Here is a 27,240-nt window from a genome sequence, read left to right as displayed (position 1 = left end):
GCTTTGTAAATTTTTTTTTTGGTTTTTGTAAATTTGGTTTGGGGATAGTTTGAGGCCCGGGGACGGACATAGGGTAGTTTTTATCAATCATCATCATTTCATGCAGATGAGGTCGCGGGCAGAAGCTAATAGTATACTAATAATTGCTATATAAGAGTTCCGTTACTTAGGGTTGAATTCCACTTGTCCAATGTGTAGGTATTTTGTCTGACATTTTGCTTAATGAGGAGTGAGACGCAATGACATTGTACAAAGAAATTGGACAGGTGGAATACCACCCTTAGATACTGACAGACAAAGTGCAGTCTCACTGATTCCTTTTATTAAGGTATGTAGGTACCTACGGTATAGGTAGGTACGGTTGTATCCCAATATCGCAATTTTATTTAAAAGGAAAAACAGTAATGTCTTTATTTTTAATTGATAAATGTTCCATTCCGCAAATGTTCCATTTTCGACCTCCCCTCGTATTACGTAGGTACCTATGTACATAACCTATAAGTCAAAATACATCTTCGTCCTTTCTTTCTTTCAAAAATATAAAAAAAATATTTCGTGTCCTAATCGTAAGAGTTAAATATTATCTACTTGATTATCATAATTGCAGGGCCTGCGTCTGCGCTGCTGCTGGCGGCGCTGTCCTGCGCCCACGCAGACAAAGTCATCACCCGCTCGTGCGGCACCCGCGGAAAGATCCGTTAGATGGCGCTAGTTGTTAAGGTTCCGTACACAAAGGGTAAAACGGGACCCTATTACTAAGACTCCGCTGACCGTCCGTCTGTCACCAGGCTGTATCTCACGAACCGTGATAGCTAGACAGTTGAAATTTTCACAGATGATGTATTTCTGTTGCCGCTATAACAACAAATACTAAAAACAGAATAAAATAAAGATTTAAGTGGGGCTCCCATACAACAAACGTGATTTTTGACCGAAGTCAGTACTTGGATGGGTGACCGTTTTTTGCATTATGGTACGGAACCCTTCGTGCGCGAGTCCGACTCGCACTTGCCCGGTTTTTATACACTCGTTCTTGGCCTGTCTAAACTGGAAATCGTAAAAAGATTCCAAAAAAAGTAAGACAATGTTGCCACTTTTTACTAGCGCGTCTTGTATTTATGTAAAAATAAGTAAATAAAAGTACTTTTTTAAATCGTAGGAGTAAAATTACCAATAAATAAATTATCTTAGCGTGTTTATTTATAAAAAGGAATTTACTATTTTACAAACAATTTATTGCAGTGGCAACATTGTCTTACTTTTTTTGGAATCTAATTACGATTTTCAGTTTAGGGCTCTCTCGAAGAGTGTTTACAGCCGGCATAGTCCTAGCCAAGATGACAAACGTATTTGGACAAATATAGGCATTATATTCTCTAGCTTTAACGCATTTGATTCAGATAGGTGTCTAACAAGGTAAAAGCATTTCGTAAGCCATATGCGTGGAATGCCCTAAAAGTAATATAGAATCAGGTATATACACAATTACACATATAAAGAAAATGACAATGTGCGCTTGAAATAGTTTATTTTACACTGGTTGTATCTGTAAATATCGATTGTAACGAAAACGAAATTAATGAAATTTACAGTTTTCATTAGTTCCACTCCAAAATTATGAACTTCTTTTGCCTAAGCGATTTTATTCTAATTTATAAAAAAAATTAACAGATGGGGAAATGTGATCCTGATAATTACCATTCGCTTACAGTAATGTATTAGTACCAATGTAAATGTATACAATAACAATACGCGGCAAATATGCATAGATCGTAAGATTTTGGCTCATTAACTTTGTGCTGCCATCTGGTAAACAATTCTTTGTACTTGTAAGGTCACACTTATAAGAGTTCTAGCTAGTATGGTTGTTTTTATTATGCACTTTTATACTTTTCTTATAATTACTAGCAAAACTACATTGCTCACATTTGTAAAGTTTCTCTCCTGTGTGTTTCTTTAAATGAACTGTCAAACTTCTTTTTGTGCTGCCCGCATACTCACACTGATCGCACTTGTAGGGTTTCTCATTAGTGTGCTTAATAACATGTGCTTGCAAATTATATCTGTAGGCAGTCGCATAACTACATTGGCCGCATTTGTAAGTCTTTTCAGCAGTATGTTTTCTTATATGAACATTCAAAATACCTGGTTTGCTGCAAGCATAACTACAGAGGTGACATTTATACGGCTTTTCACCAGTGTGTTTCGTAACGTGAACTTCCAATAGATATTTATGGTTGCTAGCATAACTGCACTGACCGCATTTATATGGTTTTTCACTATTGTGTTGTCTTACATGAGATCGTAAAGCAGATTTATGCGCAGTAGCATAACTACACTGAGTACATTTGTAAGGTGCTTCACCGGTGTGTTTCCTTATATGAATTTGCATATGACATTTACGCGGGCTAGCATAACTACAGTATTCACACTTGAAAAGTTTCTCTCCAGTGTGTTTTCTTGAATGGATCATAAGACTATTTTTGCAATTACTGGCGAAACTACACTGATCGCATTTGTAAGCTTTCTCGTTATCATGTTTACGTAAATGAGTTTGCAAAGAACTTTTGTGTGCGCTAGCATAATCACATTGCCCGCATTTGAAGGGCTTCTCTCCAGTGTGTGTCTTTACATGACTTTGCAAATTAGCTTTTTGGGTACTAGCATAATTACAATGCTCGCATTTGTAAGGACTTTCACCAGTGTGTTTCATGATATGAAGTTGCAAACATAATTTTTTGCTGCTAGCATAATGACATTGCTCGCACTTGTAAGGTTTTTCAATACTATGCACCTTTTCATGATATTTCAAATGATCTTGGCGGGCGCTAGCGTAACTACATTGGCCGCATTTGTAAGGCTTCTCTCCAGTGTGTTTCAATAAGTGACGTTTCAAATATTTTTTTAAGACGCTAGTATAGCTACATTCGCCACATCTGTATGGCTTCTCATTGGTATCTTTACTCAAATGTTGGTAAGTTTCGGGTCTGACGCTCGGTTTCTTCTGTGGAGTTTGCCCTGCAACAAGAAAGTTTTTTTTTTAATTAAATATTAGAATGCCAGAAGAAGGGCGCGGTCGCGACAGGCCCAGACGGAGATGGCGGAACGACCTAGACACCTTTCTCAGTAACTGGCCTGAGCAGCCGCTATGTCGAGTCGTGGAAGATAAGGGGAGAGGCCTTTGCCCAGCAGTGGGACACCATAATTATTATTATAGCCTATTATAGGCGAGCAAAAAAAATTATATCAGCCTATAAGAATATTATAAATAAATTCTACATAATTCAACCCAGTCCCACAGTATTATGGATACAAACTGACAATACTTATATGTATAGAAAACATCCATGACTCAGAAAAAAATATTTGTGATGTGCACTTACCAGGATTCGAACCCGGCACCTCCTACTAGGTTAGGAGGTCGTTTTTAAGATATTGACAGAGAAAGCACTGTATTGTAGAGTCAGACAAAGAAAATTCTGCAGCGATTTTGAGGTATCGTCTTGGGTCGTCCCATTCGTTATTCATCAAGTTCTTAAATTAGTCCTATTCTGCTTTCGTCACTCATTCTACATTCGTCACAATCGTCGGTGGCTTTCAATGTAGAATGACTGACGAAAGCAGAATAGGTCTAAGGACATAGTCGGTTTTCCATAGAAAGTTGGCCCTTAAGTCAATTTGATTCGGGTTTTTTTTGTGAGTACCTCTTATGGTGAAGGATATTTTTGCTGAGTATCAACATCCTACTAGTGACAGTTTTTGACTTATGATTTTATTATTTTTTTCTTTAATGTATTGGTTTTCGGGATGTATTCAAGCGATTTGCTTAAATTTTTTAAATAGTGTTCTTTATTTAGGTATACATCGATACTCAAAAAACGAATACCAGTTGTCATATAAAAAAATTAAAAAACTAGTAATACAAAAATAAAACATTATTTTTATGTTGCGGTGAAGTAGTGACACCTCTAATTTTTTTTTCTATTTGTAGGCCAAACGTTGGCCTACTACTTGCCTAAATATCAAAATTTTCCAAACGGTACTTCCTGTCAAAAATTAGCAATGTGTGTGGTCAAGTTCTGTTCTCGATCGGTGTTTTTCAATGTAGTATTAGTATTCAAGGTACTCACAAAAAAAACCCGAATCAAATTGACTTAAGGGCCAACTTACTATGGAAAACCGACTATGGCCTTTAAGAACTTGACGAAAAACGAATGGGACGACCTAAGACGATACCAATTTTGATAGCCCACACAGTGAGAGTGTTATATATACGTCATAATTTCATAGAAGTTTGACGTTTAAAATACCACTTGCACTGCGTAGGCTATCAAAATTGCTGCAGACTTTTCTTGGTCTGACTCTAACTCATTGGTAAAAGGAGTGGACAGGTTTATAGGGCTTCCATGCGCATGCTCATAGGTATAATAAAGGAAAATATAGGCAGTCCAATTTAAATCAGTAGTAGTATTAGAAAATAGAATTGATTTGTTTTAAAATTGAATGAACCAAAACAAAAGCAAGTCTGTTACATAGTAGTGATTTAAATTAATGAGAAGAGAGAGGAAGTTTGTATGGGGAATGGGAATTAATAACTGCTGAACTGATTTAGATGAAATTTGGTATGGTCTATGTCTTTGATATAGTTGAAAATGATGCTAAACTTGACTTAAACTAAACTTTATCAGTTAAACATATGATGCTAAATGAAACTCCCCATCACCTCACCTGCATCAAAAATCTAGGTGGTTCCACTTTATAAGTAGGACTTAGGAACACAAAACTATGGCTCTCAGATGAAGAACCTACTGACAGGAGTGACAGGTAGGAAGATGTATGTGGTCATAATATATATTTATATTTATTTATGTATTTGTATAAAGATATTTATTTATATATAGTTTTATAGTATTTAATATTATATAATTACTCTAGGCTTTTAATTATTCCTATTTATTTATTGTTTATTAGGTTAGGCCAGCGTAAAATCTTAAGGGTTGGTAAACCTTAAATAAATAAAATAAAAATGAAGTGGTTGATTTAAACTAAAGGAATGTGGTCAGTAATTAGTAGAGATGGGATATTTGGTATTAAGCATATTCTGTATCTTGTAACAACACTGTAAAAAACTCCACCAGAACTCTTAACCTTTTGGACGCCAATGACCGATATACCCGCACCGTAGGTCCAACACCAAAGACCGATTAATCCATCACAGATCAGAGAGCAACACAGACCTACGTGCATATGCATAAAGTTCATAATAAATTTCATTCATAAGTTTATAATAAACTTCCAAACCATATTACTGAATTATCAATTAATAAATTTAAGAATTATGTAAAGCGTAAACTTATTTCTAAAGCTTATTATTATTATTATGAATGATAAAACAACGTGGTATTAATTGTGATTGGAAATTATTAATTAGTTATATTTGATTAATGATGAGGAAATGGATATTTCAATGTGTGTACTTCTCTTGTTATGTTTTTTTTTTGACATTGAGATTTTATTCTAGACTAGCATTTTTTAAACAATTTTTTATGTTTGACGATCTTTTTGTGAAATTGTTAGTATTAAATTTGATCTGTATAATAATCCAATATGTATTACTAAGGAATAATATTAACATCAATAAATTGCTCTGATAATTAGCTTAAGATAATATATATGTAATTTACCATGAATTTACCATTCATATGTGCTTGTTGCTAGGCCTACATGAATAAAGTATATTTGACTTTGAGTTCCATTTCAGTTTTGACACTTTGGTGACGTGGAGTCCGAGTGATTCCTGTTGTCATTTAAAATGGTTGATGAGACATGTTAAATGTAAAAAATTGTTTGTCAAGGCAAGGCATTATTTGCCTTTTGTGGCATCTTTAGGTTGAGGTTCATTTTTAGCTGCTAATGTATTTAAAGCATTTTCAAATGGTTTATTAGAATAATACAGATGAACCAAATACTTTAGCAAACATTCAGTTTGCAAGCAAATATCTGAAGCAAAATTTTATGCTTAATATTCATACTTGACGTACTCCATATTCAGTAATCGGTAAATATTTTTCACTAAGGTAAAGGAACTGTTAGTAGTGATTAAAACTGCACGAGGCCATGCGCTTGGCGGGGAACAGAACCTTATGGAGGAACCTAGTCACCAACAGAAGGATATGATGTCACAATCCTCAGTATTGAGGGACCAACTGAAGAAGTGTAATATGTAAAATATTACAAGCAATTTTTCACTATCAATGATAATAATAACTTTGATGTATAAATTGTATCCGACAGTGTGAAAATAAATGTTAGCAGTGATCAATTTTGAATTTTTTTGGCCCAAAACTTTTCAATATTCATGAACTCTTAAATAAATAAATATTATAGGACATTCTTACACAGATTGACTAAGTCCCACAGTAAGCTCAAGAAGGCTTGTGTTGTGGGTACTCAGACAACGATATAAATGATATATAATTACTTAAATACATAGAAAACAATCATGACTCAGGAACAAATATCTGTATCATCGCACAAATAAATGCCCTTACTGGGATTCCAACCCCGGACCATCGGCTTCACAGGCAGGGTCACTACCCACTGGGCCACACCGGTCGTCATTGTTTTATGTGACATCGTTTAGTACCCACAACTGACCTGTTCGTGCGTTCTCTTCCAGCTTGTGGCCAAGCACGGGCTCATCTTTCACGGCGTGGTCGGCGCTAACGTCGAGTGTCTCGATTTTTACAGACACATATGTGCACGAAGGCTCGGCTTTTGTGGACACATGTGCGCAAGAAGGCTCGGCTTTTGTGGACACACCCTCGCAGCTGGGCTCGTCTTGTACATTCACATAGTCTAGGTCCGGCTCAATTTTAACAAGCACTGTCTCGAACGCGGGCTCTTCTTTTATGCACACATCCTCACAGGGCTCAGCCTTCACGCAAACATTCTCTGCGCCCTGTACCGCTGACGACTCCATTGTAAATTAAAATCTCGTTTTGATATATTCTTTGGCGTTACGTGAATCAAATAGGATGGTGTTGTTTCAAATCCATACAAAAAGGCAGGTGAATTCAATGACCTTTTATTTATGGGTAAATTCCGTTAATTCAGATTCTTTTTTTATATTCATAAGTGTATATTATATCTATGGTCATAAGTGATGAGTTCTTTCGCCATTCCCTGCTACAGCGACCTCTATCGATCTTTGTGACGTAATTAATATTTTTTTTTCCCTTTCGCGTCTACTTGAACAATGTCCGGAACTAAATTAAAGCTGCTATTCACTAGCAAATTCTTGGTAGATTTTATTTTTACATTGCTGGCAACATTCTTATATTGGCTGCATTGGAAAGGCGTACACTACCTTTTCTTAATTGACAACAATAATTTGCTGTTGCTAAACTGCACATAATGCTATATAAAACCTTAACGGATTGATATAAAGGTTAATTTTGCTTAAAATAAATAATTTGTGTAAGTTTGTAACCGCAATAAAATAATACGGCCATTTTGTAGCTAGATACGCGACAGATCCACGAAAAGTGAGCCATCCGACAGATTATATAAATAAAATCTCAAATTGTGTATCTGTATCGTAATGGATAAAGACATTTCTAGCGTTGGAACTCAGTACATTATCTGTGAATGTGGTGATAATTTTCCAAATGAAAAGTTCCTGAATATACACCTGGCGAACAATCATGGCGAAGTGGAGAGCTTTCTATGCGATGAAGTGAGTATCACCATTTTCTACAAGTTCATTGTTCATTATAATGGTTCCAATCGATAAGAACATACGCTTCGATTAGCCGGTATACTTTGTTTTGTTTACTATCACTACACATTATAAAACAAAGTCCCTCGCCGCGTCTGTCTGTGTATATGTATGTTCGCGAACTCAAAGACTACTGAACGTATTATCATGTTGTTTTCACTTATCAATAGAGTGATTCTTCAGGAAGGTTTAGGTGTATAATTTTTTAAGGTTTTGTGTAACACGTGCGAAGCCGGGGCGGGTCGCAAGTCGCAATACACACAAACAGACAGAATTGTTTTATAAGCTGTAAAATAAATAAAAAAATAAAAATAAAAATAAAAATAGCCTTTATTACTGAAGTTTTAACATTAATACTTATCTACTTAAAATATACCTTATTTTTCAATATTATATATTACTATTTACTATTTTCTCAGTCCCATCGACAACTTCAGCTTGTCTTCCGACATAGGCCTCCTCCAAGTCCTTCCAGGTACCGCGGTCTCTTGCTTTCCTGGGCCAGTCCACTCCTCTTATCCTTTTAATGTCATCTGACCATCGAAGAGTAAGCCTTCCTCTTTTCCTTTTGTGCCCCCTTGGGTACCACTCGATAAGGTCTTTTGTCCACTTATCTAGCTGTAGTGATAAGTTAATACTTATCTAGTCTAGCCACCCATAGCTAAAACCTACAAACAAATAGATTTGTCTTTTAATTGTGATAAGCACACAAATAAATGGCCTTACCATGATCTAAACCTGGTACCCTCTTCATAGGCAGGGTCACTACCAACTAAACTAGGAGGCTGTCAACTGACTTAACTACCAACTTAACTTTCAGTGCCCCGAAGCCTTCACAAGCAACAACAGCCTCAGCTACCACAAAAGAAGCCATGAGAAGACTAAACAGGCACCCGGGAGACCTGAGACGATCAAGACTTACACTCGGAAGACTCCTCAAAAGAAGGAACCAGTTGTGAAGAAGCCTCCAGTCCTCAAGCTCAAGAACTTGAAGAGGATTGATTCTATCAGTCTGATAGAGAATTTGAAGTCACTGGGAGGGTCAGTATTAAAATTACTAGTGGCTCTGTGAGCTGTAGACCTCTTTTGTAGGGTTCCGTACCCAAAGGGTAAAAACGGGACGCTATTACTAAGACTCCACTGTCTGTCTGTCTGCCTGTCACGAGGCTGTATCTCATTGACCGTGATAGCTAGACAGTTGAAATTGTCACAGATGATGTGTTGTATTGTATTTTAGTTGCGATTTTGCCAAACTCGACGACTGGCGCTTATTTTGTTGTGTGATCAGATGATGTATTTCCGTTGCCGCTATAACAACAAATACTAAAAAGTACGGAACCCTAAGTGGGCGAGTCCGACTCGCACTTGTTCGGTTTTTTTTAAAGGGGTTTTGTCACACAGTGACAATGTCACCCCTGTAATGAGATATATAGTAATATTTTTTTTTTTATCATTTTATAAATAAACTAGTAGCTCTGTAAGTTGTAGACCTCTTTTTTAAAGGGCTTTTGTCACACAGTGACGATGTCAGCCCTGTAATGAGATCTATAGTAATAAATTTCCAAAATCTGGATCAACAAAAATTCGATTTAATCATGGAATCTGGTCACAAAATTTCATGAGAATCGGTTGAATTGCGACTTTGGGCACGGAACCCTAAAAATGAAATACAAATTGAACATTCTATAAACATAAACATAAACATAATTTATTCAAAAAACACGTATTTCATGGTTACATTCATATAAAACAAAGACTTAAAAATAGTGATAGTGAACTAGGATTCCCTGTGTTTCAGGCGTGAAATATGGCAAACATTTTTCAAGAAAATTAATTTTCACTTACAAAAAACACATTATAATTTAGCAACTTAATACTATATATTTATTTATCGTGATAATTATCCTATTTATCCTGTTGTAAATCCAGTCATATTGCTTATAATCATTTTACAACTATTAGTAGATTCTCGGTGTCTTCGTACGTCATATTTTGAAGGGCTTTTCGGAGCGTTTCCTTACACTTTTTGTAGCTGAGTGTATATAAATCTAAATTTGCATTGAGCCTGTTGTATAGAAAAGGACCCAGAGCAATGAAAAATCTCATAGAAAAGGCATATCTTCTATGAATATTTTGTGAGCAAACAATATCTTTGCGTCTCTTGTCAGTATATTCAGTGCTGTAAGGGGTTGCGGTGTGCTGTTTTAGAACAATGCTTAAAATAATCTATAACGATATGATGTTTATTATGGCACTCTCTCACTTTGTTCTGATCAACTTGGTGCAAAATTAACATAGACGGACTGTAAGTAAGTTTTGTTTGCCCTAGTTTCACTCTATTTAACCTGCCACGTTTAATTACCAGAATCATCAAAATAGAGCACACTCCAAGCGCCCCAGACCCTGTACCGGAGCCCGAGCCCGATCCGGAACCTGAAGTCCCTGTGCTTGAGGAGACGGATGAGGGACAGGTGGTGGTGAAGAATGAGGCCATGGAGGAGGCCGAGGAGATATACTACCAGTGTGATGTGGTAAGGAGTTTATGGCATTTAATATTTGGACCAGGACCTGAGCCTGAAACCCCTGTGCTTGAGGAGACGGATGAGGGACAGGTGGTGGTGAAGAATGAGGCCATGGAGGAGGCCGAGGAGATATACTACCAGTGTGATGTGGTAAGCACTATATTAACTTCTGAGCGTTTTATCTTCCTTATATGCTGTATAGAGCTATGCTGAACAAGCGCTGGTGGCCTAGCGGTAAGAGCGTGCGACTTTCAACCCGGATGTCGCGGGTTCCAACCCTGGCTCATATCAATGAGGTTTTCGGAACTTATGTACGAAATATCATTTGATAATTACCAGTTGCTTTTCGGTGAGGAAACCGGACTAATCCCAATAACGCCTAGTTTCCCCTCTGGGTTGGAAGGTCAGATGGCAGACGCTTTCGTAAAAAGTAGCTAGTGCTACGTCAATTCCTGGGTTTAGTTGTCAAGCGGACCCCAGGCTCCCATGAGCCGTGTCAAAATGCCGGGATAATGCGAGGAAGAAGATATGCTGCATAGAGCAGAAAAAAATATTACATTTTACTTCCATCCGGTATCGGATCGGACAATGTGAAAACGCTCTAATAACTTAATCTTTTTGCAGTGCAACTCCATATTCTACACGGAATGGGAGTTCAACATCCACTACCAGAGCAAGCACGCATTGAAACTCGAGCCCAGCTCCTCCGCCGAGCTAATCTTGGAGCAGCACCTCGTCAGTGACCACGGGGTGGAGGGCATTAAGACGGAGGCCGACACTGAAGACACGGCTTATTACTACGAGTGTGAACTGGTGAGTATTCTTGTACTATTTCTTTATCAAGCAGATACATCTGCGAGCAATACTAAAAAGTTTTTAACTAAAGAAACAAGTAACCGTTAAATAGTTATTTACGATACAAGTGCGGAAAAGAGGAAATTCTAAAATTACCTTATAGTTATTTACAGTACATATGGTCCTATTTTCCCGCACTAGTGCGTAAAATAGCACTTTTCGTGCCAAGTCAAAAGTTTAAAGTGCCATTATCGCCACTCGTTTCGAATTTCCTCTTTTCCGCACTTGTATCGTAAATAACTATTTTGATAAAGTTTCATTCTTTGGAACTTGCTAACTATGTAAACAAACCGCCATATTGAAATTGTCTCTGAATGATGAATTTACTAGTGACTTTTGTTTACATAGTTAGCAAGTTCCATAGTATGACAGTTTACACACTTATTGCCGACTGTACTTTCTCTCCTTTACACGTATATCAAGTACTTCTCGAGACCTTTCAAATGAGCCTAAACTCAATGTGTTTATGTTTTTCGATCAAGAATTCCTTTGGTTACCTTCCGACTGCATCATCAGATCAGCTCCATGTTAGCATATTATTGCATTGTCATCGGAAATATGGAAGTATGCGAAATTTCAGCTCAATCAGACCCGGAAGTGGTTCAAATTTTAGTTACAAGATTTGAAGCACCAAAGGTACAGTACAAAGAGATATAGGTATATTAGCGGATGGTGCTGGACCTAAAATACGGCGTTGCGTGAACAAGAGATTTCCTTTGGCAGGATTGGTCCTTAGGACCCAAGGATGGATTTAAGAAGTGGAGCCACCGAGATTTTTGATGTAAATTTTTAGGGGGGGGCTCTCAACTTGATCTTGATATCTATATCATTTAAGCTACTAGGCCAAGTTTGGTATCGTTTTCGTATAAATCGAGGATGCCAAATTCATTTCTGATATCATAATGACACCATTCAGAAGTAAAACACATAAAAAAAAAAAAAAAAAAAACATTTTATTAAATTCCTCTTCACGCTTAAACCGCTAAACCAATTTAGTTAAAATTTGGTACAGAGATAGTTTGAGTTCTAGGGAATAACATAGCCTACTTTAAATCTCAAAAATCATCCTTTAAGGGTGTGAAAAGGGAGGTGGAAATTTGTATGGGGATTCAATAACCGCTGAACCGATTTAGATAAAATTTGGTATAGACTATAGAGATATTTTGAGTCCCAGGGAAGAACATAGGATAGTTTTTATTAAAAAAAAAATCTCTTAAAAGTGAAAAGGAAGGTGTAAGATTGTATGGGGATTTGGGGAATCAATAACGGCTGAACCGATTTAGATGAAATCTATGTTTACATCTTTGATTTACTTGAAAATGATACTAAACTTGACATAGAACCTAAACTTAAACAATTATTAACATCAGACGTCGCCGACGCTTAAACCCCCCCCCACCTGCATCAAAAATCTGGGTGGCTCCACTTCTTAAATCCATCCTTGGGTCCTAAGGACCAATCCTGCCAAAGGAAATCTCTTGTTCATGCAACGCCGTGGTTGACCTTTTTTTATGCTCTGTGCACACTCAACTATATAGTTACGCAGTGAAGCTAAATAAAAGTGTGTAAAAATGCTTCTAGTAAGCTTCGTATAGTAGCCGGGCCGGTATTTCAAAATGAATTTCTTAATTTTCCTTTAATTGAAATTTTTTAAGTACTGTAAAATATAAGGCAGCACGCGTTCCGCACTTGCTGCAGACGTTCGGCAAAGATCCCGAACAGGATCAGAATTGTATTGGAGCCCATTTGGAGTGGGTTCAGTTCAGAATCTTCTTACGCGGGCTCTACTGTATAATGTTGTGTTTGGAGTACTGTAGTCAGTGTTTCTCTTGTGAATTCAATAGGGGGTATTACTGCAATGTTCTGCCCCCAGATTGCAGCACTAAGCTAGCTAGTAAACCATAGAGTAACTTATACATATTGTGCCTTAAACTGTTTTTTGACAAGTTTTCACAGACAATAAAATATGACATTGATGCATCAAGGCGGTTTGATTACAAGGGCCTACCGGGAAACGCGAAAATCGAAATTTAGTGATCTGCATCTTTATCGGTCGAATTTGCAAGAGTGATAGAGAGGTTAGATAACGAAATTTCGATTTTCTTGTTTCGCGGCAGACCAGATTGTGGTGGATTGTGGTAGTAACGCCCCCTACGCAGAGTTTCGCGTAATATTCCCTATTCTGTGGAGCTTTTAAATTGACATTTTATTTCGATGAAACCATTGAATCATTTTATTAACATTTGTAACATGCTGTGGGTTTTAGCCCTATCTAAAAAATAGCTAATTAACTGTCAATAGCATAATTAACATTAGCGATAAATCATCAAAATAAAATGTCAATTTTGGCTTGACAGGGGAAAGAAGAGATACACAAACCAGCCCTGCAGTCTGTTAACACGGGAGGCAAGTCAACCGATGCAGTCCAAATGACAGATTCTGTCAAACCAGACGATGTTGAAAGATCCAACAAAACAGAAATGACAGGTCAGGTACAAGAACATTCAGAGAATGATATTGATAAAGAATTGGCACAGAATTCAGAACCATCTCAAACTGTTCAAATGACAGATAATATCAAAGACGTTAATATAAATAAACATGTCAAATTAGAAGTAACGGTCAATGATCAAGAAAATGATTTACTAAAAGTAGTAGGAGAAATGGAAATAGAGAAAAGAGGTAGACCAAAGAAAAAGAAACCCGGCAGACCATTAACCTACGATGTGTATGCTGACATGCCTCCGGGATCAAGCAGGTATCAGATTGAAAAACTAGCTAAAGAAAGGAAAATAGAGAAAAGAAAAGAGCAACTAAGAGAAGCGACGAGGACTTATAATAAGAAAATTGGCGTTGAAGGGCGCAGAGAAGTGACCGCTAAATATAAAATGAATAATCCGGAAAAAGTTGCTGAAATTAATAGAAAGTCATCCACTAAATATAAAATGAATAACCCGGAAAAAGTGGCTGAAATTAATAGAAAATCATCTGCTAAATATAGAAAGAATAATCCAGAGCGCGCTACTGAAATTAACAGAAGAGCATCCGCTAAATATAAAATTAATAATCCGGAAAAATTTGCTGAAACTAATAGAAAATCAAGCACTAAATATGCTAGGCGTCATCCAGAAGTGGGGAGGAGGGCTAGCAAGAAATATTACGAGAAGAAGAAATTGGAGAAGTTGGGAATTAAAGTGGAAGTAAGCGAAGTGGAACCTGAATGTGAAAGTATTTTAGGTTTTTAATCTTACCAGGATTCGAACTCGAGACCGTAGGCAGGGCCACTACCGACTAGGCTACGGAGGCCGTCAAAGACAGTATGAGGACTCCCTACAAATGTGTCTCTTGCCCCATCTAACCTTAAACAATGATTTATTACAACTCAAGATATGTTATAGGCGTTCCAAAATTGAAGCGCTTACCTTGTGACAAATTGTACAAGTTGCCTTTAGTCGCACCTGGGCAATCGAGAAATGTGCACGTGCTAACGAGCTCCCGGACACCGAAAGAGAAAGAGAATAGCTCATGTTTAACAACGAGTATGACAAAGATAAATGGAATGCGATAATTAATCAAACATAACAGATTTCTTCGTAGGTTTAGAAATAAATATGGAAGTATTTTTTGTACTCCTTATGTATGATTATAACCTATCTATAGTTATATGATATCATTGACCTTAAAATATATTTATGTTCTCTAAAATAACGTATGCATATTATATAAAGACACTATGATAACGCTATCAAATTATTGTTGTTGATATCATCCCTTTGAACGCTTTATGTCATAGTCATACTCATAAACACTGATCACTCAAACGTCAAGGCCCCGGGCGCTAGGGAGCTAATGTAAACCTTACTCGAAAGTGTGAAGGTTACTTTGACAGCGTCCGCCATAACACCTATAGTTGGGGCTGTGGGCACGACTAGTAACGACGAGTTTAGGTGTTCTAAAGGTTAATTTATAAACAGCAGCAACAAAATATTATTAACACCTGTGATCATTAATTAATAATCAATATATAAATATGTATAAAATTAAAACTGTGTTTCATTTAAGTTCATTATACTCGTATTTGACGAATAACAAAAAATCCAGGACAACGCTAGTTAAGATGATGATTCATTTATTATTATTTAAATACCTATCAAAAATATAGAAGAGTTAATAGTGAATTTTTTACTCGTACCTGGTACGAGGAAGCGCTGGGGGTCTAGCGGTAAGAGCGTGCGACTTTCATCCGGAGGTCGCGGGTTCAAACCCCGGCTCGTACCAATGAGTTTTTCGGAACTTATGAAATATCATTTGATATTTACCAGTTGCTTTTCGGTGAAGGAAATCATCGTGAAGAAATTAAGGCCTAGTTTCCCCTCTGGGTTGGAAGGTCAGATGGCAGTCGCTTTTGTAAATATTAGCGCCTATGTCAATTCTTAGGATTAATTGTCAAGCGGACCCATGAGCCGTGGCAAAATGCCGGGATAACGCAAGGAAGAAGACTTCAATATTGAGCAATGTCGTTTTGTGTGGTGACTATCGGAAGCGTACCAAAACTACTGAATGAAAGGAATAAGTCAGTAGGTAAGGCCCGTAAATGTATTCATTTAATTTGTGTAACAACATGTCCGCCTTTGGGTCACTCACTTACATACCGTGTACCACATTTCAACTCGGTCGGTCCAGTAATTTAGGAGCAAATTCGCTGTGATAGACGGACGAACAGACAGACACACGAATGATCCAATAAGGTTTCCATTTTTTTTCCTCCTACGTGACGGGACCCTAAAAACTACAGATGTTAGTGTATAATTGTTTTCCATCGTATTTTCTCGGACACGTTCGAATTTGTCATGCTACTTCAGTCAACCTGAGTACTTCTCAGTACTTTTTTAGGGTTCCGTACCCAAAGGGTAAAACGGGACCCCTATTACTAAGACTTCGCTGTCCGTCCGTCCGTCCGTCCGTCCGTCCGTCCGTCCGTCTGTCACCAGGCTGTATCTCACGAACCGTGATAGCTAGACAGTTGAAATTTTCACAGATGATGTATTTCTGTTGCCGCGTTAACAACAAATACTAAAAACAGAATAAAATAAAGATTTAAATGGGGCTCCCATACAACAAACGTGATTTTTGACCAAAGTTAAGCAACGTCGGGCGTGGTCAGTACTTGGATGGGTGACCGTTTTTTTTTTGCATTTTTTTTTCGTTTTTTTTTTCATAATGGTACGGAACCCTTCGTGCGCGAGTCCGACTCGCACTTGCCCGGTTTTTTATAGAGACTGACTTAAATAGCAAGACACGTGCGTACGTTTCCGTGAAAATACGAAGGACAGTACAACTGTATGGTCTTTTTTGGTCGTCGTAATGTTACTAGTAATGTAATATCTTGTTGCCAGTGCCATAAAATCTTCGCGAGCGAGAAGTATTTCAACGTCCACTACCACAAGACGCACAGCGGCGGCCTGCTGCCCGTCACCGAGGAGGACGCGGTGCGTAGCCTACAGCCTACACCTTTATTCTTTATTCAAACACTATGTATAAGTTTACAGCTCCAGCCAAGGCACTTATACTGTTAATTAGGTACATATGTTGTCAGTATCAGTCAGTATCATAAAATTAGTAGGTACACTTATTGTATTACACACTTATCTTTATAATTGAACATACATATTATGTATTACTAAGTTACATAGAGATAAAAAAAAGAATCTGATATTAAATAACATAGGTAGAGTTTAAAAAAATCCTGATACTACGTTGTAGGGACGGCCACTTGTCTGCGAATATGTCTGCGTTTTGGACTGTAGCTATGAAGTTATTTAGTAATTCTATTGCTCGGTACCTTAATACGTTGGCTGCCCACCACCCACCATACTACACCACAGACAAGACATCCTCCAGACTTAGCATAGTAGCGCTAACTCTGCCACTAATATACGGTAGTTTTACTCCATTTTCGAGTCAAAGTGTCTTTGTGTGACGTCCGTGCCTTTGAACGGACCAATCACGGCACTGGACTCGCTCACCTCGTCCCCCGCACCCCAGTATTTTTGGCAGCATCGGTTTCATGAAATAATTGCTGTAAACTCCGTCTAGAGGATTCCTAGTATATGTACTACACCTACAGTTGTTCCCACGCCCAATAGAAATTTAAGTGGGACTTTAATCCTACCGGTGATGCGCCGGCAGCCAACGTGTTAAATAAAAAAAAATCATAAAATAATAATTATCTTTATAAATATCTTTTAGATTGAATGTCGCGGCAGGGTACGCTAAATTTGTTACTGAGCGATACTTAGGGCTGATTTAGACGATGCGAGAACTCGCATGCGAGTTTCATACCATTGCGGGCTTAGCGGACCGTTGAATTGGACGTAACCAACAGTCTGCAATGTGTCTAAAATCGCATGCGAGTTCGCGCGCCGTCTAAATGAGCCCTTACTTGGACTTTAAATCTCAACAAAAATCTATAAAGATAATTTTTTTTGGTATTTACCCCCCGACACAAAAAGAGGAATGTTATATGTTTGACGCCAATGTCTGTCTGTGTGATGAGAAATTTTTATGACATGTCAAAAGATTGATGTTTTGTGCGTCCAGATAATAGAAGAGCAAGCCCAGGAGGAGCCTGCGCCCGCGCCGGAGACCAAGCCCAAGGCCCCCGAGCAGGTCATCTATTACAAATGTGACCTGGTGAGAATACGAATATTTAGTAACGTGACTAATAATTGACTATACCCAGTGACTTGTCTATACTTTGGAAGTTTAAAGGTACAAGGGGTCATCCATTAATTACGTCACACGAATTTCTAGGTTTTCTTACCCCCCCCTCCTTGTCACACTTGGTCCCATTTGGCAAACCGCTTCCCCCCCTGGTGTGACGTCACATTTTTTCAACGAAATCGGCATATGGAATTAAGTATTATTAATACTTTACCAAAATATTTATTAAAAAGAAATATTAATCATTTTATAACCCAAAACTGATTAGGAAAGAAAATTAAATGAATAAAAACGAGTATCGTTCCAAAAACTAGTTAAAATAAAAATAAGTTTAAGTGACGTCACAAAGTTTGTGACTCCCCCCTCCCCCTTGTCACAACATGTCACATTTTCTTGACCCCCCCCCCTAAACGTGTGATATAATTAATGGACGACCCCCAATAATATTTTTCAAGACACCAAACATTTTAAAATTAAGGTCGCCTCCAGTTTCTCGCGAACTAAATTGACATGAGTTTGACAAATAAAATGATACCAGGAATAGCAAAGAAAAAATAGTCACGCGTATATGTCGATAAAATGATATCGATAAGTAAGATATTGCACTTACTACCCGTGTGATAATTGTTTACGTGTCACAAACGATTACGATTTATATGAATGTGACGAGAAAAGTGGTTGATTCGATTGTAAGATTGTGACGTTACCAATCAAATCAGGAGGTGCGGATGCGAAATTGACCAATATTTCAAGAGCTCTGTTGGTTCATAAATCTAAAATAGGTGATTTAATTTTGTACATGTGGCCGGTAGATGAGATTGATCCATAATTATTTATTCTGACCTAATTGTCAACTGTCCAGTTTAGGAACTGGTCTTTACAATCGAAGCAATAGGGATTACCGAGACGTCTTAATTTTTGCATCCACACCACACAACTTAAATGAGAAATTAATCACATCGTACGAAATATTTCCCCGTCTGGGCTGGCCTTATTTGTGTTTTGTGCCAAAATCACTGTTTCTATGTTATTACCTAACTCGTTACTCTAGCTTAGTTTTCCTAACAAATAAAACAGAATAAATAAAATAAAATATATATTTAATTACAATATATTATGTTTATCCAATATCCTTGTCCGTATTACTATAAAATTACACAATTTTCGAAATACCAAGTAACATTTGTAAAATAACTGACATAATTACAAAATTACTTAAAGATACATTTTAACTGACCGCGCAACAGTAGCGCCCCTAGTGGTGAATTCTTGCTATATTCTCTAATTCAAACTTTTTTGAAAATATCGATATGAACAGCACTGGCCAAACTATGGTATCATTTGTGCACATTGACCTGTCAATTTAGTTCGCGAGTTTCTGGAGGCAACTTGTAGAGTCACCTTGAAATCCTACGCTAAACATCTTACAATGTCATGTTTTCAGTGCAAAATCCTGTACCCGAGCGAGAAGGCCTACAACTTGCACTTCGACAAGAAGCACGGCGGGCAAAGTTGCCAGGATGCCCGGACCACCGGCTTCCAGCTGTTGGAGCAAGAGCTTGCTGAAAATTGTGGGGCCACGGAGCCTTTGGAGGTGTTCTCATGTGAATTCGTAAGTTTTGGTCTTACTACAAATCTCTATTTTGTAAAGAAAGTGGGGCAAAGTTGCCAGAATTTGCATATTTTAGACACTTCAAGACATGGAAGAAGTTAGTTCTATTCTTGAAGAGGCCTTAGCCTTCATAGGTGGAGAGTTGTGGACTGTAATATAAAGATCTTGTAGGAAAAATCTAGTTTTATTTAGGAAACCACGAAACATACATTGTAACACGAAAGAAAATTGATGAAGTGTCGCTATGACGACGAAAATAACAATATTCTTATTATTTTAAATATGGAACCTTTAGTTCGTTTTCCAATGTTGCTAACAATTCTGTATATTATGCGATATTATGCGAAGCGATGCGCGTCGCAATCGCAGCCGAAGCAGCACGAACAGCATCCTAAGCACGCTGGCGCAGCGTTGGGGCTCGCCCCTGGTCAAGCGGTGCGTGCAGCTACACTCACCTGTTGCTGTTCCGCCGCGAAAGTTATAAATGTTTTGTTTGTTTGTTTCGTCTTAATTATGATACTAACTCTTAGATATATGTAAGTTATTGTCATACCTAACCCTATTTAATGTTTGCCTAACCCTCTAATTTGTCTATATAAATAATTATCCCTTTGAATCCTAGACATAGACAACGTAAAAAAGATCTTATTCCAGGGGCTTTTGACTTAATTTTGTATGTGTTGCGTATGTGATAACAGGGTGTCATTCTGAATCCCTAACAACGTTTGTCCTAAAGTCACTTGCCCTAACTGGTTTGTCCTAATGGGCACATGCCCTAACGATCAATTGTCATAACGATTATTTTCCATAATGTAATGATTAGCCTAAGACTCATTTGTCCTAAGCATTTGTACCATAACTATCAAGATCCCTAATGTTTTTTACCATATTCTTCGAAATCCCTAACAATGTTTGGCATAAAATAATATGCGCTTACTGTTTTGACCTAATGGCTATTGCCCTAATTATCAATTGTCATAACAGTTACTTTTCCTATTGATCAATTATCATAACAATTACTTTCCATAATGAATGGTAACGAACTGTTGCCACCAAAGTGGGTTAGGTTAGGTTAGAACTGTGACCCTCGTAAAAACGAACTGCTGCCACAAAATTGGGTTAGGTTAGGTAAGAACTGCGACCATCGTAAAAACGAACTGCTGTTAAAACTAGGTTAGGTTAGAACTACGATCCTTTCAAAAACGAACTGCTGCCACAAAAGTGGGTTAGGTTAGGTTAGAACTGTGATCCTCGCAAAAACGAACTGCTGCCACAAAAGTGGGTTAGGTTAGGTTAGAACTGTGATCCTCGCAAAAACGAACTGCTGCCACAAAAGTGGGTTAGGTTAGGTTAGAACTATGATCCTCGCAAAAACGAACTGCTGCCACAAAAGTGGGTTAGGTTAGGTTAGAACTGTGATCCTCGCAAAAACAAATTGCTGCCACAAAAGTGGGTTAGGTTAGAACTATGATCCTCGCAAAAACGAACTGCTGCCACAAAAGTGGGTTAGGTTAGGTTAGAACTGTGATCCTCGCAAAAACGAACTGCTGCCACAAAAGTGGGTTAGGTTAGAACTGTGATCCTCGCAAAAACGAATTGCTGCCACAAAAGTGGGTTAGGTTAGGAGGGAAATCAAAATTAGGGCATACGAGTGTTAGGTCAATCAACGATAGGCTAAGTAAAATTAGGTGACATGACGGTTAGGATATATAATTTTTAGGCCTAACAATAATTAGGCAAAAAAAGAATTATGCTACATAACATTAGGATAAATACTCAATATGGAAAGTGCGATTAGGGAAAACCATATTAGGACAAAAAAAAATCGGCCATTCGATAATAGGGAAACCAAAATTAGGGTATACGAGTGTTAGGACAACTGATCATTATGACAAACAATATTAGGGCATGCAAAGATAGGAGAAAAGACTTTAGGGATTCAGATATAGATCCGTGATAACACGTCCACGGGACTCTATGGTCAGGGATGGGAAACTCCTCCCGTCGGGCAAACTCGGCTCCGTTCGGCTCAGCATTGCTCCGAGCAATTATTAGCGTTGGCACAACTTGACGTCCCTTTGCGTGCACGACCACAGATAAGATAATGGCTTGAATTTTGACAACCCTAAATAGCCGAAAGGGATAGTGCCATATATTAGATAGGGACAGCATGATTCGACCCTGAATCGCTGTCAAGCTTCGGTTTTATAGGAACTTTCTGTACGGGAGTACTATTATTTATTCTGTGCCACGGGTCAATTGATGAGTCTAAATGTTTCTAATGTGTATTTTTTCTTCGTAGTGCCCAAAAACTTATACAATGAAGCGCTCCATCCAACTCCACCGCAAGCGAGTGCACGGCGCGGAGCTCCGCTCGCACGCGGAGCAGAACAGGGCCGCCAACAGGAGCAAGGTGTGCGACGTGTGCGGCCGCGCATACAACGTGAGTTATACTTTACCCAGCGGGTAACTTTGCCCACTGATAAAAAAGGGCTTACAACGTCATTAAACTAACTTAACACACCTACGATGAAATGAGTCATACAACGTTGCCCGCTGAGTCGCTCGGCTGCGCCTACAAAGTGAGTTATACTTTACCCAGGGGGTAACTTTGCCCACTAAGAAAAAAGGGCTTACAACGTAATTTAACTAACTTAACGGCCTACAACGTGAGTCCCACAACATTACCCGCTGAGTTATGCCGCTCGGCTGCGCCTACAACGTGAATTATACTTTACCCAGGGGGTAACTTTGCCCACTGAGAAAAAAGGGCTTACAACCTCATTTAACTAACTTAACGCGCCTACAACGCGACTCCCACAACATTGCCCGCTGAGTTATGCCGCTCGGCCGCACCTACAACGTGAGTTTGTACAACTTGTTTGTTGTTCTTGGCTAAACATGTGATACTGCCTACTTACACCAATTATGTCAACTTATGTACCATGTTTAAGCAAATAAATCATTATCTTATCTTAACTTTGCCCGGGTAAAGTTACAAAGTTAAATCAATCAATCAATTTATTTGTATATAATTAGTCCATAGACATGTTAGTAACAAAAATAACTTATTTACTACTTTAGCAACTTACATACTACTTTATAACATATTATACTCGTATACAGTACCTCTTGACTCCATGTGAATGGAATTCCAGTTAAAGCTCTGGTTTCCTAGGATAGCGGTGCCGTCATATAGTATAGCGGCCGTCTCCATACAAAATACTACTACGTTCATATTTAGCCGTATTATTTTGTATGGAGACGGCCGCTATATGACGGCACCGCTAACCTAGGAAACCAGAGCACGAAGAGTCGAAGAATGGGCAAACAATTAAAAATTTGCATCAGATTTTTACTTTGCCACACATGTGGATAAAATGTAACTGGGTTAATCAACTTTTTCTTGTCACTCGTTGCCATGGTTACGGTCTCCTGGGCCACTTATAAAATCCCAGTTTTTTCGTATGTAAATGAACCAAACTTGCATTTTTGTCGTAGTTATAAGGCCTTTCCATGTTCCATAATGTGTGTGTAATGTGTGTTCCATAATGGGACATGCTAAGCAAGTTTTTAGAACATGGTACAGCAGTTTTTCTAAACTGCAAAACGTAATTCATGAGTCATGACCTAAAAAAGTAAGACAATGTTGCCACTGCAATAATTTGTTTGAATAATAGTAAATTCCTTTTGATAAATAATCATGCTAAGATAATTTATTTATAAGTAATTTTACTTCTACGATTTAAAAAAGTACTTTTATTTACTTATTTTACATATATACAAGACGCGTTAGTAAAAAGTGGCAACATTTTTTTACTTTTTTTGGTCTTGAATTACGTTTTGCAGTATGGAAAACTATGCTGCTATTGTCTCCTGGCTGACTAACAACAAGAAATAGTTGATCGACCCAACTTCCTTATGAGTTTCGAGTTCTTAATTTGGCAATGTATGTCACATAGAAAACCTTAGGAGTTAAAGTACAAAGAGAGGCTTTATGAGCTGGTGTGGCGAAAAATAATAATAAAGACTTGTTTAGTAAAATATTTGGTAACTAGCTTCAAACTGAGATAGGAATGTTTGAAAATGAAAACCATTGAATACATTATGTGTCATTTCAGTCTAACGCCGCGCTGCGCTACCACCAGCGCCGCCACACCGGGGAGAAACCCTACGCATGCACCATCTGCCCTAAGAGGTTCACCATGCCCATGTTCTTGCAGGTACTTTACCTAAAAATCAGCCTATAGATCTAATTATGTAATAAAAAAACCGGCCAATGCGAGTCGGACTCGCGCACTAAGGGTTCCGTATCATTGTAAAAAAAACGGCAAAAAAATCACGTTTGTTGAATGGGAGCCCCACTTAAATATTTATTTTATTCTGTTTTTAGTATTTGTTGTTATAGCGGCAACAGAAATACATCATCAGTGAAAATTTCAACTGCATTGTTATCACGGTTCATGAGATACAGCCTGGTGACAGACAGAGGCACAGAGGAGTCTTAGTAATAGGGTCTCGTTTTTACCCTTCAGGTACGGAACCCTAAAAAACCTACAGTTTAAACTCAAGTCACTTGTGCGATATGTTTCGGAAAACCTATGTCTCCATTTTAATATTGTGTGACTACAAATACGGGTGTTAAACCATATAGGAATCGTGCATGAACTATAGGGGGCAGCACAGGAGCCGTCAGATTTTTGGCGCGAGGCGTAAATGTGAAGTTTATGCTTCCGATGTAGCCCACGAGATGGCAGAACCTGCTATGCACAAGAAAACGTACGAGAACGGTAGATGGCAGCACTTGCTTTGGCAATGTACATGTTTGTGTTTCCGATTCAGGCCACAAGCAAACTCCTCCAACGCGCACGGTCCCTATAATCACTCATGAAAGTTTAAATTGTAAAATAAAATATTGTCTTCGGTTACCGTGATCGGTACTCATGAAATAAAACTATTAAAACGTCGGGGTGTAGTATAAATTAAATATACGCCATTGACGTATATCTAAGGACGGGCCTTACGGGCACTAAAAATGGTACTAGTTCAGCGGTGTCACTCGCGAATTCGAGCCAATCGTGCAGCCTAACGCAACTAGTTGCGACCAATCGCGCGCGTGATTCGAACTCATCAACCAATCGCGTTGTAGCGGTGTCACACCGCCGTACTGGCCCCATTCATGCCCAATTCGTATACGGATCTACGTCAATGATATACGCGATATAATCCGTTTTAATAGTTTTGGAAAATAAATCCTATTTAATTTTGTAGATCCACACGAGAACACACACGGGGGAGAAGCCATACGAATGCCCGCACTGTCCCAAGGCTTTCACCAACAAGGCGGCGCTCATCAGACACGATCGGGTAAGATTTTACATCGATACGTTGCAGCCAACTGGTTAAATTAGCCAACTAATTAGATGTCTGAAGAACAACCAGCCAAGTCATTGATTGCAACGTTTAACCAGGTGACTGAGCGTCGTGCGGTCATTTAGTTAATTTGGGTATTGAGGAATTTGATTTTAGGTTAGTATTTTATTGTTAATTAGTTAATTTATTTTATTTCATTTCTGTAACTATTTTTTTTTTATAAATCTACATTTTTAAAAGAAGCTTTTATGAATGAGATATGGCGGCTCCGTTAGGCCTCTACATTACAGTTTCAATTTCAATTCATTCAGGTGTTACTCGATATCAAAAAGACTATACACGAATTTCGCAGTTTCAGACAGGGGTTCCGCCAATATCGAGTTAAAAACCCCAATACCAGTTACTGCAAAGACATATGTAACTTCGTATAAGACGAATAAAGTCTAAGGAAAAAACGTGCCTCGGAATTGAAGCAAAAGTCATTCTCGAATAGATGGCGCACACACCTTTAGCCTATCCTCGGCTAGATGGCGTGACAACACCGTTTCATATTTAACAATTTTAACACATAGATATCAGTGAATGAACATGGATCAAAATGATATAAAAATAATAAAATCATTTATCCATATATATACATGTTTTGATAACTTTATACGTTTTCATTTTGAGTTTTAGTCGTGTGTCGATAGATGGCAGTAAATTTACAGTGACTACAAAATTTACAATGACAGGACCCCTCTATATATCTATTCTTTTTGGTTACTGCATAACCCCTAGCTTCAAATAGTTGCGCCCTCTTGTATCGAGTCCGAACACATTCCATTAGGAAGTGCTGTACATTCTGGACAGAGTCGCAGATATCGCAGTTGGGCGACTCTGCTTTCCTCATCAGATGAGCAAACTTATTTAATGGAATGTGACCGGACCGAAGCCTGTGAGCACGTACAATATTCGATCGTTTTAAGTCAGCCACTTCCCACTTCCTTCTCTAACGTTTTTAGATTACATTTAAATCACATGGCTGAGTGAGCAAGTCGTTTTTAAAGACGTCAATGTGCCAAGTTTTTAAACCTTGAGTGATTTTCTTAATAGCCGAGGCGACTAATTAGCTGGCTAATGAAACCAGATTGCTGCGACAGATACAATCTATTATGTAGATCGATGTTATGATCCACTCAGTTTTTTTTTAACTTAGGGTAAGGGCTAGCAATTGTCAAAGGTTTGCATAGATGGCACCATCATAGCCCTTTTTTATGCGATTTGGCTTAAAGAGCTGGCTACCAGGGCATAAAATTTCATTAAAAAAACAAAGAATTTGACACAATTCTACGGATTGACAGGGCAAGCTATGCTGGCGCCATCTGCTAAATACTTTGGCCAACCCCATTACTTACGTTTAATAAAAATCACCAATAACCACTTCTTAAAAACTTAAAAACTTTTTTTTTGTTTAATGCCTGCACCTACCACTGTTTTTGTTTAGCCTGATGGTTGAGCTCTACGCTTTAAGCATTAAGTCCGCCATTTGCATTTTATTTGTTATATTGTGCAATAAAGTTTAAAATAAATAAATGTTTTTTTTTTGTCAGGTCCACACCGGCGTAAAACCCTACCAGTGCCCGGAGTGCGGTAAATTCTTCACACAGTCCAACTCCATGAAGCTCCACGTGAGCACGGTGCACCTGAAGCTGCCGGCGCCCTACAAGAGCCAGAGCCGCCGCCACCGCAGCGAGGCGCGCGCCCGCCAGAGGGCGCTCAAGGACCCCGGACAAGAGGGGGAGCTCGTTCTAGGGGATTAGGCTTGAGCAGGGGGGGGGGACTGCAGTCCAGCTCCATGAAGCTCCACGTGAGCACGGTGCACCTGAAGCTGCCGGCGCCCTACAAGAGCCAGAGCCGCCGCCACCGCAGCGAGGCGCGCGCCCGCCAGAGGGCGCTCAAGGACCCCGGACAAGAGGGGGAGCTCGTTCTAGGGGATTAGGCTTGAGCAGGGGGGGGGGGACTGCAGTCCAGCTCCATGAAGCTCCACGTGAGCACGGTGCACCTGAAGCTGCCGGCGCCCTACAAGAGCCAGAGCCGCCGCCACCGCCGCGAGGCGCGCGCCCGCCAGAGGGCGCTCAAGGACCCCGGACAAGAGGGGGAGCTCGTTCTCGGGGATTAGGCTTGCGCAGGGGGGGGGGGACTGCAGTCCAGCTCCATGAAGCTCCACGTGAGCACGGTGCACCTGAAGCTGCCGGCGCCCTACAAGAGCCAGAGCCGCCGCCACCGCAGCGAGGCGCGCGCCCGCCAGAGGGCGCTCAAGGACCCCGGACAAGAGGGGGAGCTCGTTCTAGGGGATTAGGCTTGAGCAGGGGGGGGGGGACTGCAGTCCAGCT

The 27,240-nt window shown here is 38.9% G+C and overlaps 2 protein-coding genes across 4 annotated transcripts; one reads left to right on the top strand and one right to left on the bottom strand.

Moving 5' to 3' along the window:
• Positions 1-1,670: 1,670 nt before the first annotated feature.
• Positions 1,671-7,081, bottom strand: LOC134802548 (zinc finger protein 664-like). The gene is made up of 2 exons (XM_063775202.1): positions 6,658-7,081; positions 1,671-3,018 (listed from the first exon to the last, which is right to left on the bottom strand). The coding sequence occupies exons 1-2, from the start codon at positions 6,980-6,982 to the stop codon at positions 1,853-1,855; spliced, it is 1,491 nt and encodes a 496-aa protein (XP_063631272.1). The 5' UTR covers positions 6,983-7,081; the 3' UTR covers positions 1,671-1,852.
• Positions 7,082-7,504: 423 nt separating this feature from the next.
• Positions 7,505-26,818, top strand: LOC134802364 (zinc finger protein 658B-like). 3 transcript variants are annotated; one of them, XM_063774992.1, is made up of 11 exons: positions 7,506-7,738; positions 8,601-8,821; positions 10,146-10,452; positions 10,927-11,115; positions 16,554-16,650; positions 17,765-17,850; positions 19,325-19,492; positions 21,795-21,935; positions 23,614-23,715; positions 24,764-24,859; positions 26,458-26,818. In XM_063774992.1, the coding sequence occupies exons 1-11, from the start codon at positions 7,604-7,606 to the stop codon at positions 26,665-26,667; spliced, it is 1,752 nt and encodes a 583-aa protein (XP_063631062.1). In that variant the 5' UTR covers positions 7,506-7,603; the 3' UTR covers positions 26,668-26,818. The 3 variants fall into 3 exon arrangements, with proteins under 3 accessions (XP_063631063.1, XP_063631062.1, XP_063631061.1); XM_063774991.1 differs by having other exon boundaries at positions 16,554-16,646; positions 17,758-17,850; positions 26,458-26,817; XM_063774993.1 differs by lacking the exons at positions 16,554-16,650; positions 17,765-17,850; positions 19,325-19,492; ... (2 more) ...; positions 24,764-24,859; positions 26,458-26,818 and adding an exon at positions 13,515-14,439 and having other exon boundaries at positions 7,505-7,738.
• The last annotated feature ends 422 nt before the right edge of the window (positions 26,819-27,240 follow it).

Source organism: Cydia splendana, chromosome 24 (assembly GCF_910591565.1).
Source record: "Cydia splendana chromosome 24, ilCydSple1.2, whole genome shotgun sequence".
Classification (NCBI taxonomy): domain Eukaryota; kingdom Metazoa; phylum Arthropoda; class Insecta; order Lepidoptera; family Tortricidae; genus Cydia; species Cydia splendana.
The sequence above is the reverse complement of the archived record's forward strand: the minus strand, read 5'-3'. Positions and strand labels throughout refer to the sequence as shown.